Source organism: Lathamus discolor, chromosome W (genome assembly GCF_037157495.1).
Source record: "Lathamus discolor isolate bLatDis1 chromosome W, bLatDis1.hap1, whole genome shotgun sequence".
NCBI lineage: Eukaryota > Metazoa > Chordata > Aves > Psittaciformes > Psittacidae > Lathamus > Lathamus discolor.
Genome location: NC_088908.1, coordinates 3,253,338 through 3,266,906, shown reverse-complemented (window position 1 = coordinate 3,266,906; position 13,569 = coordinate 3,253,338). Strand labels below are relative to the sequence as shown.

Below are 13,569 nucleotides of genomic sequence, written 5' to 3'. Positions count from 1 at the left end.
GATTCTATGAAGAGTGGCTGGAAAGCTGCCTGGCAGAAAAGGACCTGGGGGTGTTGGTTAACAGCTGGCTGAATATGAGCCAACAGTGTGTGCAGGTAGCTAAGAAGGCCAATAGCATCCTGGCTTGTATCAGAAATAGTGTGGTCAGCAGGGCTAGGAAAGTGATTTTTACTTGGCACGGGTGAGACTGCACCTCAAATACCGCGTTCAGTTTTGAGCCATTCACTACAAGAAAGACATTGAGGTGCTGGAACGTGTCCAAAAAAGAGCAATGAAGCTGGTGGAGGGTCTAAAGAACAAGTCTTATGAGGAGTGACTGAGGGATCTGGGGTTGTTTAGCCTGGAGGAAAGGCATCTGAGGAGAGACCTTGCTCTCTACAACTGCCTGAAAGGATGTGTAGCAAGGTGGATGTCAGTCTCTTTTCCCAAGTGATAGGACAAGAGGAAAAGGCCTTAAGTTGCATGAGGGGAGGGTTTGATTGGATATTAGGAAAAATGTCTTTGCTAAATGGGTTATTAATCGTTAGAACAGACTGCCCAGGGAAATGGTTGAGTCACCATCCCTAGAGGTATTTAAAAGACGTAGCAATTTACGTACATGGTATAAATTATATTTTTCCAATTTACTACATAATTTATTGGAAACTGCTTTTAGCATACTGCAGGTTTCATAAAACAGTCGATTTCATAATTTTTACCAAAAAATTATAGTCTTTAAGTATATCAAATGTCTTGTTCACTTTTTTTTTTTTTAATGTATAACTAAAGGAAAAGTTCAGTTCCACTGTGAGTGTTTTCTCACTTCTCCAAGTTGCTTTTCCAGAAAGGTCTTCACATTTTTAAAGCAGTGTTATTACTCAGGATTGCTATCCAACTTCAGCATTGCTGGAAAAATTCAGGTCATCTTGATGCCCTCAATTTGCATAAATGATTGTTTCTTTGGACTGTCTGGTTAAAAATATTGTTTCAACCTTTGTATTTTTTCCTTTTACAAATGATTCTTGTGTAATACATATGTTTTAAAAACTGTGTTGAGGTTTAAGCCCAGCCGGCAATTCAAAACCATGTAGCCACTTGCTCACTCCGCCCTTTTTTCCTCCCGCTCCTCCCAGAGTGATGGGAAGAAAATCGAAAGAATATAACTCCCACAGGTTGAGATAAGAATAGCTGCTGAGTTCATCCGGTCCATGACGTCGGGCTCCATCTCTTGTAGCAGTCTTTCAGAGCAGGAGAGACGGTTTGCAGTGCTGGATTGTTGCCTTCTGATGACACCACCGAACTTGTCACTGCTGAGCTTGTCTGGTTTCATCAAAGTTTATTCTTTGTTGTGTTAATGGTCTGAGGGAACTCAGGGTCAGTCAATAGTGACCTGAGGACAGTTCTGGGAGACTCCCGCTGATGCTGCTGGCTTTCCAATGTTTTTATTCTCTGCTGACGATCGTGACAGCATGTATTTTCTTTTCAATGTCCAGAGTAGCAGAGATGGGCATCTAGCTGATGGGCTATAGAAGCGTTATATAGCAGGCAACAGCATATAATTGAGTTCATTGACTGTTTTCCCTCAAAATTAAATCCCTGTGATCTGCACACTGGCCTTTTCCATCTTCCCTGCATTACCACCCAGTGCACCCAAGTCCTTGAGCAAAAGCAATCCCACGAGTGGGTTTGCCTTTACCTGAAGCAGGAATAACCGAGACTGTCTTCCCCAGCAAATTCTTTATGTGCACCTCAAGAACTTTATCCCTCGCTTCAGTACGTAAAAGTTCTGATTGGGCTGGGCCAGCCCTGTTGGCAGATCCCCTAGTGTTGACCAACCAGGTGGCTTTTGGTAAATGTGTATCCCAATGTTTGCCCACCCATTGCTCACAGTGTAATTTTTAACAGCCCGTTGTACCGTTTGATTTTCCCAGAGGCTGGTGCATGGTAGGGGATGTGATATACCCACTCAATGCCCTGCTCTTTGGCCCAATTGTCTATAAGGTTGTTCTGGAAATGAGTCCCATTGTCTGACTCGATTCTCTCTGGGGTGCCATGTCGCCACAAGGCTTGTTTCTCCAGACCCAGGCTAGTAATCCAGGCAGTGGCCATCCGGTGTTTGCTTCAACCATGGTAAGCACATGACGCTTGCCTTGGCAGGTCGGTGTGAGTGTGATATAGTCAGTCTGCCAGGCCTCCCCATATTTGTATTTCAGCCATCATCCTCCATACCAGAGAGGCTTTAAGCACCTAGCTTGCTTAATTGCAGCACGTTTCACATTCGTGAATATCCTGGGCGACAGTGTCCATTTTTAAGTCCACCCCTCGATCACGAGCCCATCTGTATGTTGCATCTCTCCCTTGATGGCCTGAGATGTCATGGGCCCACCAGGCTAAAAATAATTCACCCTTACATTGCCAGTCTAAATCCATCTGAACTTCACTTTTAGGAAACTGATACATCTGCTGGTTGTTCTGATGTTCCTCATGGATACTTAGGAATCCAGGTGGCATACCTTCACCACCAGGTTCTGCACATGGGCAGGGATATCTTGCCACAGTGCAGCAGCCAGATGGGTTTACCTCTGCATTGCCAGTCGCTCTGCTTCCATTGCTGCGACCACCCCCAAAGGGCATTTGCCACCACCCATGAGTCAGTACAGAGATAAAGTATTGGCCACTTTTCTCGTTCAGCAATGTCCAAGGCCAGCTGCATGCCTTTCACCTCTGCAAACTGACTCAATTCACCCTTTCCTTCAGCAGTTTCTGTGACCTGTCATAGTAGAGTCCATACAGATCTTCCATCTCAGATGCCTTCCCACAGTACGGCAGGACCCATCAGTAAACAAGGCATATTGCTTCTCACTTTCTGACTGTTTATTATATGGTGGGGCCTGTTCAGCAGGTCAAAGGAGGTGATCCTGCCCCTCTGCTCTGCTCTTGTGTGACCTCACTTGGAGTATTGTGTGCAGTTCTGGCGTCCTCAACATAAAAAGGGCATGGAACTATTGGAACAAGTCCAGAGGAGGGCCACCAGGATGATCAGGGGGCTGGAGCACCTCCCGTATGAAGACAGGCTGAGAAAGTTGGGGCTGTTCAGCCTGGAGAAGAGAAGGCTGCGTGGAGACCTCATAGCAGCCTTCCAGTATCTGAAGAGGGCTTATAAGGATGCTGGGGAGGGATTATTCGTTAGGGACTGTAGTGATAGGATAAGGAGTAATGGGTTAAAACTTAAACAGGGGAATTTTAGATTGGATATAAGGGAGAAGTTCTTTTCTGTAAGGTTGGTGAGGCACTGGAATGGGTTGCCCAGGGAAGTTGTGAATGCTTCATCCCTGGCGGTGTTCAAGGCCAGGTTGGACAGAGCCTTGGATGACATTGTTTAGTGTGAGTCATGGCAGGGGGGTTGGAACTGGATGATCTTAAGGTCCTTTCCAACCCTAACTGTTCTATGATTCTATGATTCTGTGAATAAATTTAAAACTATTTTACTCCTTAGATGCCTTTATATTAAAGTATCTACAAGAGCAAATACTCAACTACAGTTATGCTGGTCCTGCAAAGACTTTGCTATTCCTTTTGTCTTAATAAGTAACCTCATGTACCAATACAGAAAATTAGGGCCTTCATAGTCTTCCCCCTAGAATGTGCTTTTTGTCAGAAATTTTGTATCCCCTTTATGAAAATTAACCTTCATGCTATGACAAGTTACAGTACAACACTCTGACAGTGAAATCCATTTATATTTGTGAAAGTAGATTTGTAGAATGGTTTGGGTTGTAAAGGACCTTGAGATCATTTAGTTCCAACCCCCCTGCCATGGCTGGGGACACCTCCCGCTAGACCAGGTTGCTCAAGGTCCTGTCCAACTTGGGGTGTCTCAAACATTGCTTACATTCCCTAGGAAGCAGGTGGGAGAGTAAGAACGGGAAACTGAGCTGGTCTCAGGCACCATTTGCATTTGACCATAGGAGGCCTTGCAAGAATCATCGCAAACAAAGCGAATAACAAGGATTTTAGCTCTTGATACTGTGTAGGCAGGATTGTTCTGACCCCCTTGTTCACAGCTGATAAGCTTCCACAGGACTGGGAAGAAATGCTTAACTCGAGCAGACTCAAAGGATGGAGTCAAATAGCAGACACCACAACATGAGGGACAACGACCACCCGGAAGACTCTTGCAGAACCCCAACTTTGGAACTGTGCATGCATTCACTAAACTGCGCTCGTCATTATCATAGTAATGCCTCTCTATGCTTCATATGCAAATTATGGATAATACCCCAAAGAACAAGAACATAAAAGGGCAGGGCTCAGGTCAGAGGGTGAGCTCCCACCACCAATACCCTAGGTGAAGAGGACCAACGAGATGTCTCTGGATCCACTGGTGGTGATACTTCTCTTTCTCTCCCCCTCTCTTTTTTATTGAATATTGACTAGCTCCAAGTAAAAACTTGTGGCACAGGACTTGCTTATCCAGTTAAAATAATCTTCATTGAGTTGTTGTATCTAACCACATGCCTTGTATTTTGTATTAATAAATCATAAAACTGGTTGGTTGGTGGTGTTTCACCTTAGTTCAGTACAAGGGTATCACAAACTTAGTTGTTGATCCCAAGGGGAGGGAGGTCATCCTAAGCAACTCCTTTCAGGTCACAACATTAAAAATTGGCATCACAGACAGGGTACCCTTGCAATACTGAACCAACCAGAAGAGACCAGGGCCCTTAGCGTGGCCCCTTCCTTGGGAAGTGCCTGACAGGAGCAGAGGCATTGGATCTTGTGAAGATCCATACTGGGTGTATAAGTCCAGAGTAGACTGAATACTTCCACAGGGTGCAATCCTTCAGGAACAAACTGCTCCACCATGGGTTCCCCACTGGGTCGCAGATACTGCCAGCAAACCTGTTTCTCACACCCCCTTGCCACCAGAACTTTGCCATGCAAACCCAATTGAAGCTTGGCTTCAGTCTTTCCCTCCAGCGCTGCTCCTTCACTTTTGATTGGTGTAGAAAGAGGTCAGTTTAGATTTTTTTTAAAGAAAGTAAAATTGAAGTAAGGGTAATGGATGTTTGAATGATGAGTCTAACTTTTCCCTTAAAGTGAAGTGTTCTTTTGTCATATTTACAGTTTGTGAGTTGCTTAGCATTTGTATTTGGTTTTAATAGGTTGTGTGCTGGATTTGGGAAGACTTGTCTTAAATATGATTTGGTGACTGCTGTCATTTTGTTTAGGTGTATGTTTTCATACTGTGACCCGTTTGTCATTTGAGAAATGGGTTATAGCCTGAATTGAAGCCTGAGGAGGCTTAAAATACAACAGCATGAATTATATCAATTACCTCTGCTTCTGGTTTTTTACTGAAAATGAGCAAATTGGGGAGGAAAGAAAAACCTGGTTATAGAGAGTCTTTGTCCCCTTTGGGTGGTTGTCTTGGTTTAAACCCAGCCGCGCAGCTCGTTCTCTCACTCCCCCCCCTTCTTTCCCTCCCTCTACTCCCGGAGGGACGGAGAGGAGAATCGAAAAGAATGCAACTCCCACGGGTTGAGATAAGAACAGTTTAGTAATTAAGGTATAACACAAACCACTACTGCTACCACCAATAATAATAATGATAAAGGAAATAACAAGAGGAAAGAATACAACACCTCAACACCAGCCGACCAATAACTTGTCCCACTCCCCCCAGCCGAGCACCGACCGATACCTCGTCCAACCCTGCAGTCCCTAGCCCTTCCGGGTAACTCCCAGTGCATCCTGGGCATGACGTGCTGTGGTATGGAATACCTCTTTGGCTAGTTTGGGTCAGGTGTCCTGTCTCTGCTTCCTCTTGGCTTTCCCTCCTCCCTGGCAGAGCATGAGGCTCAGAAAGCCCTTGGTCAGACCAAACATTTGTGTTATCAGGTCTGTTCCCAGGCCTAAAGTCAAAACACAGTGTTGCACCAGCTACTAAGAAGGAGAAAAATGACTGCTGCTGCTGAACCCAGGACAGTGGTTCAGATTGCTTTCCTCCACTGTGAGTTGTTTGGGTTATCTGAACCTATGAAGCTTTAAAAATTCTGTGCATTGGAAAAAATAATTTGAGAGAGGTGGCACATCTAAAATTTTGATAACTTTATTTGAAACAAAGTTTTGGAATTACACCAGTTCAGGCTCAGGTCAGAGGGTGAGCTCCCACCACCAATGCCCTAGGTGAAGTGGACCAACGAGACGTCTCTGGATCCACTGGTGGTGATACTTCTCTTTCTCTCCCCCTCTCTTTTTTATTGAATATTGACTAGCTCCAAGTAAAAACTTGTGGCACAGGACTTGCTTAGATGGATTTACCTCTGCATTGCAGGTTGCTCTGCTTCCATTGCTGCAACCACCCCCAAAGGGCATTTGCCACCACCCATGAGTCAGTACAGAGATAAGGTATTGGCCACTTTTCTCGTTCAGCAATGTCCTAGGCCAGCTGCATGCCTTTCACCTCTGCAAACTGACTCAATTCACCCTTTCCTTCAGCAGTTTCTGCAGCTTGTTACAGAGGACTTCATACAGCTGCCTTCCATCTCTGACGCTTCCAAAGCACTGTAGCGACCCAGTGGACTTGCCCATTCTGTCACACACACCCTGCCACTCATGACTGTCCAGCCTCAGAGAAAATCTATTGGTGGTCCTTCTATATCATTGTTTAACCTCAGGCACGACCCAAGCTGGAGGAACCTGATTAGTGATTCGGCGAAAACTCCAGGAACAAACTTGCCAACAAAGTTTTCAAGCTGACAAGCAGGTATTCTTTATTGCGGCGCTGGGAGACACGGGGGATAGCTCCTCCTAACGTGTGTCTCTCTGTTGCTCCACAAGCTGTCCTTATATAGTCCCTGGGCATACGTACATTACGTCATTTTCCAGAAAGTTCCCCACATGCGTACAGAATTGTGGTGGTGTTCTCTGAGGGTCGTTTACTTCTTCCAACAATCTTCATCACTTCTGGCAGCCTTTGGAGCATGTGCAGTAGATGCTCATACCAGCTTAATTGGTTCATTAGCACAGGAGACATAATAATCCTCCTATCCTCCTACTTATCAGTTAGTTTAATTGTAGCCCATCCTGGACACCTGCCATTCCCAGATACTCCTTATCCCTGTGTCCTGTTCCTCTAGACTGTTCTTCTTAAAACTCTGTCAACTATAACAATTTATCTTGTACAAGAATGCTCAGTGTATTCTCTAGCTGCACTCTATTTTTTTTTCTATGTATCATGCACTTTAGTAATTTTCCATTGCTACTGTTACAAAGCCATCAAACTTAACATTACTTAAAACTGATTCTAAAGGTTTATATATTCCATTTTGTGATTTTCTGTCCCCCTTGTTTCATTAGCTTCTGAGATCATACAAGATCGGGCATTCTCAGGGTGGTCACGCCATAGGCAAAACAGAGACAAACTGGTTCTCAGGAAAAGTAGGAGATTGATTTCAAGGGCACTGAAAGGATCTTCAATATCTTTAACTTTTTCAGAATCTTCTCCCACTGTAAATAGCCTGGTGGGGGAGCAGAGTGCGTAAGGGAATATGTCCTCCATAGTTTGACCCTCCGAAAAAGGGAAAAAGAAAGATGTGTAATTGTTAAAAAAATCCATTATATGTCTCAAAAAGTATAGAGGTGATGACCACACTGAGAACGCATACCATCCAAGTTTCATGATCAATGAGTCTAGAATCATAGAATCATAGAATAGTTAGGGTTGGAAAGGACCTCAAGATCATCTAGTTCCAACCCCCTGCCATGGGCGGGGACACCTCACACTAAACCATGTCGTCCAAGGCTCTGTCCAACCTGGCCTTGAACACCGCCAGGGATGGAACATTCACAACCTCCCTGGGCAACCCATTCCAGTGCCTCACCACCCTAACAGGAAAGAATTTCCTCCCTATATCCAATCTAAACTTCCCCTGTTTAAGTTTGAACCCGTTACCCCTTGTCCTGTCACTACAGTCCCTGACAAAGAGTCCCTCCCCAGCATCCCTATAGGCCCCCTTCAGGAACTGGAAGGCTGCTATGAGGTCCCCAAGCAGCCTTCTCTTCTCCAGGCTGAACAGCCCCAACTTCCTCAGCCTATCTTCATACGACAGGTGCTCCAGTCCCCTGATCATCCTGGTGGCCCTCCTCTGGACTTGTTCCAGCAGTCCCATGTCCTTTTTATCTTGAGGACACCAGAACTGCACACAATACTCCAGGTGAGGTCTCACAAGAGCAGAGTAGAGGGGCAGGATCACCTCCTTCGATCTGCTGGTCATGTTCCTTTTGCTGCATCCCAGGATACGGTTGGCTTTCTGGGCTGTGAGTGCACACTGCCGCCTCATGTTCATTTTCTCATCTACCAACACCTCCACATCCTTCTCCACAGGGCTGCTCTGAATCTCTTCTCTAAAGTCTACTGTATTACAAGTCATTACCATGAAGTACAGTGAAACAATAACCTTAGCTAGCCCAGGTCCCCTAGCCAATAAACACTGAATCAGCAAATACCGGCTGTAGGTAAGGTGTGACATGCTGAAACTCCGAGACCAAGCACAACAACTCTGAGAGCACATAAATCAGCATTGTGATGAGTGACTATTAATCTGAAACAATGAATGCTTATCACAAATACGATTGGACACACTCCGGTGAGATCTGTCGTTATCTCATCACTTCGTGCCCCACATTGGGCACCAGAAAGAACTGTTGTGGTTTAAGCCCAGCTGGTAACTCGGAACCATGCAACCATTCGCTCACTCCCCCCCTTCTTCCTTCCCCAACTCCTGGAGGAATAGGAGAATCAAAATAATATAAACCCCACGGGTTGAGATAAGAGCAGTCCTGTAACTAAGGTATCATAAAAATGACTGCTACTTCTGAACCCATTACAAAATGTTAACTCTCTTATCTAAATCAATTATTTCTAACTATTTTCATAACTTGTGTTGCATAGAAATATGAACAGACATGGTATTTACCTTTTTGTTTGTATGACAAAATGCATTCACAAATCTGAGGACTAAAATATGCACCATCACCCTGCAAAAAAGCCCAACCCCAAAACAAACTTACAACACCCCCCCAACTACATAATTTACTAAGATGAGCAGTTTTCTAAGAATTTAATTTTGTGTTGAATTATTGAAATGCTTTTTTTTAAAGCCTTTTTCCTATTTATTAGCAGGCTTTAAAATTGAGTATATTATTATTACAAAGTTCTTTCTTATTTTTAGCATGGATACCAGACTAACTGTGGAAAAGTAATTTTTGAAGGTATTTTAGTATTCTGCACTGCGGAATTAAATGCAGTTATTTGTTATCAAAATGTATTGATACTTTGCCACGTTTATACAGGCCTAGCATATAAGCTGTGTGCTGCATTATAGAAGTATTAATGTAGTATGTAATTTGTCCAAGATGCTGGTAATTACATTTTTTGTGTTTAATTTCATCTAGTTCTAGCAAATCTGCTTACTTTTTTCTAAACTACATCTCTTTGCAGTCTTCAAATATTTATTAATTAGTTAAGGGGAGAAGGTGTGTGTATATGAGTGAGTTTGTAATAGTGTATTTTGTTGAACATAGCCTGCTTTAAAAACTCAACATTATCCTTTATATAAAAAAAGTCATAAGCCCAATAAAATAACACACAAATGTTTTGTAGCAAAAGATTTTCTTCTGTCAAGCTTCCTTTTCTTTATTAATAGGATTATTGCCATGTGTGGAGACTATTACATTGGTGGACGTCGCTTTGTATCACTCTCGGACTTAATTGGTTATTACAGTCATGTGTCTTGTTTGCTAAAGGGGGAAAAACTATTCTTTCCAGTAGCACCTCCAGAGGCAAGTAGTAAATTTTTTAAATGTAATTTACTTAAATATTAACATCATTAATCTTGCATTTGATTTTCATAGTTTTCTATGAAAAAAGCATTGTAGACATCTTCCACTAATTCTTGAGCTGTCTCAATGTATGGTGAAATATAAGGAATATATAAGCATGTTGTTGCTCATAGAAAGTAATATTAAAAAAATGGTTTTTTTTAATGAAAATATCTAATGAGAAAGCTATATATCAGGTACTGCAGATGTCTCCAAATATAGTAATAACATTGTATTTAAACTGAGATAAACCAGAAAATGTGTGGTTCTTGGCTAGTAAAGATCACCATTGTAATGTAGTTAGCCCTATGGTTTTATACTGACTTAATAAAATATTTCAAAATAATATTGCTATTTTGTAGCAAAGATTTCAAAATAAGCATCCTGGAAATAACCAAAGCTACTGAAAGCTGTGTTTCTTTCAATTGACCATCCTTAAGACAGTAATTAAAACAAACTAACAAAAAATCCCAACACCCCCCCCAAAAAAAACCCAACAAAAAACCCCAAACAAAACTCAAACAAACCACCACCACCCCCCCAATAAAAATGTTTCTGAATGCTAAACTTTCATAAATTTCCACTAAATGAAAGAAAGTTCTAAAGTACTCTTTCATGGGAATGACATTATTGGCAATTTGATTTTTGGAGAAAATGTGACAGATAATGTCAGAAGGCTAGAAACAAAATGAGAGCTTTTGTAGACAACTTCAGGAATTAAGCATTTCCCGCTCTTACTTTTTTTGACCCTTTGAAAACTTAAAAATAGCAAAGGGATACAATGGCTATTACCAGTCTTTTGCCTCAGAATAGCATAATGTTGGGGGAAGGAAGTCTAAACTAGAGTGAAAGGTAAAATTAATATCTATGCACTCTTCTCTAAAATTGTAGCCTGTGGAGGATAGAAGAAGAGTTCGAGCAATTCTACCTTACACCAAAGTGCCAGAAACTGATGAAATAAGGTATGTTTTAATAAGAGGTAGAAGCAGTTGTGAAATTCTTGGAGTATTTATAAATACTAATGGTTTTAGTATATGTTCACTATACTTGTGTTTTTTTTCCCTCCCCGCCCCCCCGATATAGCAATAACATTTTTATTTTGGGTATACTGTTTGTATTAATTGTAAGAAGAGTTATGTTTAATGTCTAGAACTATGAAACTTAGTCTAGAAGTAGAACATTACTAATTTCAAAGGCTTTCCTACTTTGAGAAAAATGTTAAGTTTATGCATGAAAGAATTCTATATGAAAATGTCTCGTGAGGGTTTGAAATTTGGCTCTGTATTTGCCTGCAGAAGTAGCTAGTAACAGATAAATAGTTCAAGCAGAACCTATCCTGACCACTAGAAAGAGAATGTGAAAATTTACTCTGATAAAACAAAGAATAGTATTTTTAGTATCTTAGAATCATAGAATGGTAGAATAGTTATGGTTGGAAGGGACCTTAAGATCATCTAGTTCCAACCCCCCTGTCACAGACAGAGACACCTCACACTAAACCATGTCGTCCAAGGCTCTATCCAACCTGGCCTTGAACAAAGCCACGGATGGAGCATTCACATCTTCCTTGAGCAACCCAATCCAGTGCCTCACCACACTCGCAGTAAAGAACTTCTTCCTTATCTAACCCTAAACTTCCCCTGTTTAAGTTTGAACCCATTACCCCTTGGCCAAATTTTCTCAGCCTATCTTCATACGACAGGTGCTCCAGTCCCCTGATCATCCTCGTGGCCCTCCTCTGGACTTGTTCCAACAGTTCCATGTCCTTTTCATGTTGAGGACACCAGAACTGTACACAGTACTCCAAGTGAGGTGTCACTAGAGCGGAGGGGCAGGATCTCCTCCTTTGACCTGCTGGTCACGCTCCTTTTGATGCAGCCCAGGATACAGTTGGCTTTCTGGGCTGCGAGCACACACTGCCGGCTCATGTGAAGTTTCTCATCAACCAACACCCCCAAGTCCTTCTGTGCAGGGCTGCTCTGAATCGCTTCTCCGCTCAACCTGTAGCTGTGCCTGGGATTGCCCTGACCCAGGTGTATGACCTTGCACTTGGCTTGGTTCATAAGGTTGGCATCAGCCCACCTCACAAGTGTGTCAAGGTCCCTCTAGATGGCATTCCTTCCCTCCAGCATATCAACCAAACCACATAAGTTAGTGTTGTTGGCAAATTTGCTGAGGGCTCACTCAATCCCACTTTTCATGTTGCCAACAAAGATTTTGAACAAGACCAGTCCTAACACCAATCCCTGAGGGACACCACACATTACTGTTTTCCAACTGGGCATTGAGCTGTTGACTACAACTCTTTACGTGCAGCCATCCAGCCAGTTCTTTATCCACCGAGCGGTCCACCTATCAAATTGATGTCTCTCCAATTTAGAGACAAGGATGTCATGCAGGACAGTGTCAAACGCTTTGTACAAGTCCAGGTAGTTGATGTCACCTGCTCTACCCCTGTCCATCAGTTCCGTAGCCCCATCATAGAAGGCCACCAAATTGGTCAGGCAGGATTTCCCCTTAGTGAAGCCATGCTGGCTGTCACCAAGCACCTCGTTGGTTTTCATGTGCCTTTAGCATGCCTTCCAGGAGAATGTGCTCCAGGATTTTGCCAGGCACAGAGGTGAGACTGACTGGTCTGTAGTTCCCTGGGTCATCCATTTTCCCCTTCTTGAAAATAGGGGTTATATTTCCCTTTTTCCAGTCATTGGTAACTTCACCTGAATGGCATAATTTTTCAAATATGATGGACAATTTTGCTAGCTCCTTCAGGACCTGCGGATGGATTTTGTCAGGTCCCATGGCCTTGTGCACATTTGGGTTCTTAAGACGGTCTCGAACCAGATCCTCTCCACAGTTCCTGCATTTGCCTTCCAAGACTTGGGCAGGGGAGTCAGAGCACTTGCTGGTGAAATAGAGGCAAGGAAGTAATTCAGAACCTCAGCCTTCTCCAAATCCAGGGTAGCTAGTCCTCCTGATAGGTTCCAGAGAGGGCCCATGTTGTCCCTAGTCTGTCTTTTATTTGCAGTGTAATTATAGAATCCTTTCCTGTTCTCTTTCCCATCCCTTGCCAGATTTTATTCTAACTGGACCTTAGCTTTCCTAACCTGGTCCCTAGCTTCCGGCCAATTTCTTCCTTGAAATAAGGAAAAAAAAAAAAACCCAACTTTGCCTTTAATATTCTGTCACTCATTCTGTTGCCTGTGCTTAAAACCTCTGTCCTTGAAATGGAGCAAGAATGATTCCCTTTCCTTTTGCCTTTCCTCTTTTGTAAAGACTCTGTATTGAGCAAATAATACTTTTAAATGTGTATTCTTAATATTTTTAGAAGTTATTGAATTGCCTCTCTGGATGCTCTTATCACTCACCCTTCTCAGCTGGACAGAGGGGAGAAACTATGATGAAAGCCTCATGGGTCAAGATAAGGACAGGGAGATAATTCACCAGTTAGAGTCACGGGTGAAACAAACTTGGCTTGGGGAAATTAATTTCATTTGTTAACAGTTAACACCAGAATAGGATAATGATGAATAAGAACAAATCTAAAAACACCTTCTCCCTATCCCTCCATTCTTCTCTCAAATTCTCTAGGTACTGCCACCCCTCCCCCCCCCAGCAGCTCAGGGGAATGGGGATTGCAGTCAGTTCATCACACATTGTCTCTGCTGCTCCTTCCTCTTGCTCCACTGTGGGGCCCACCCCCAGGAG

General features: G+C 43.0%; 1 protein-coding gene across 7 annotated transcripts in view; it reads left to right on the top strand.

The window, feature by feature from the left end:
* The window catches only part of LOC136004421 (ras GTPase-activating protein 1), a 144,374-nt gene that overhangs the window by 32,004 nt on the left and 98,801 nt on the right, over nt 1–13,569 (top strand). For 5 of the 7 annotated variants that reach the window (XM_065660903.1, XM_065660906.1, XM_065660909.1 and 2 more), the window contains 2 exons: nt 9,690–9,825; nt 10,756–10,826. The exons of 1 other annotated variant lie outside the window; for it this stretch is intronic. In XM_065660903.1, coding sequence (XP_065516975.1) covers nt 9,690–9,825; nt 10,756–10,826 — 207 coding nt within the window. Of the gene's footprint in view, nt 1–6,420; nt 6,749–9,689; nt 9,826–10,755; nt 10,827–13,569 lie in introns of those variants that run through there. One more of the 7 variants, XM_065660908.1, reaches the window with a different exon arrangement.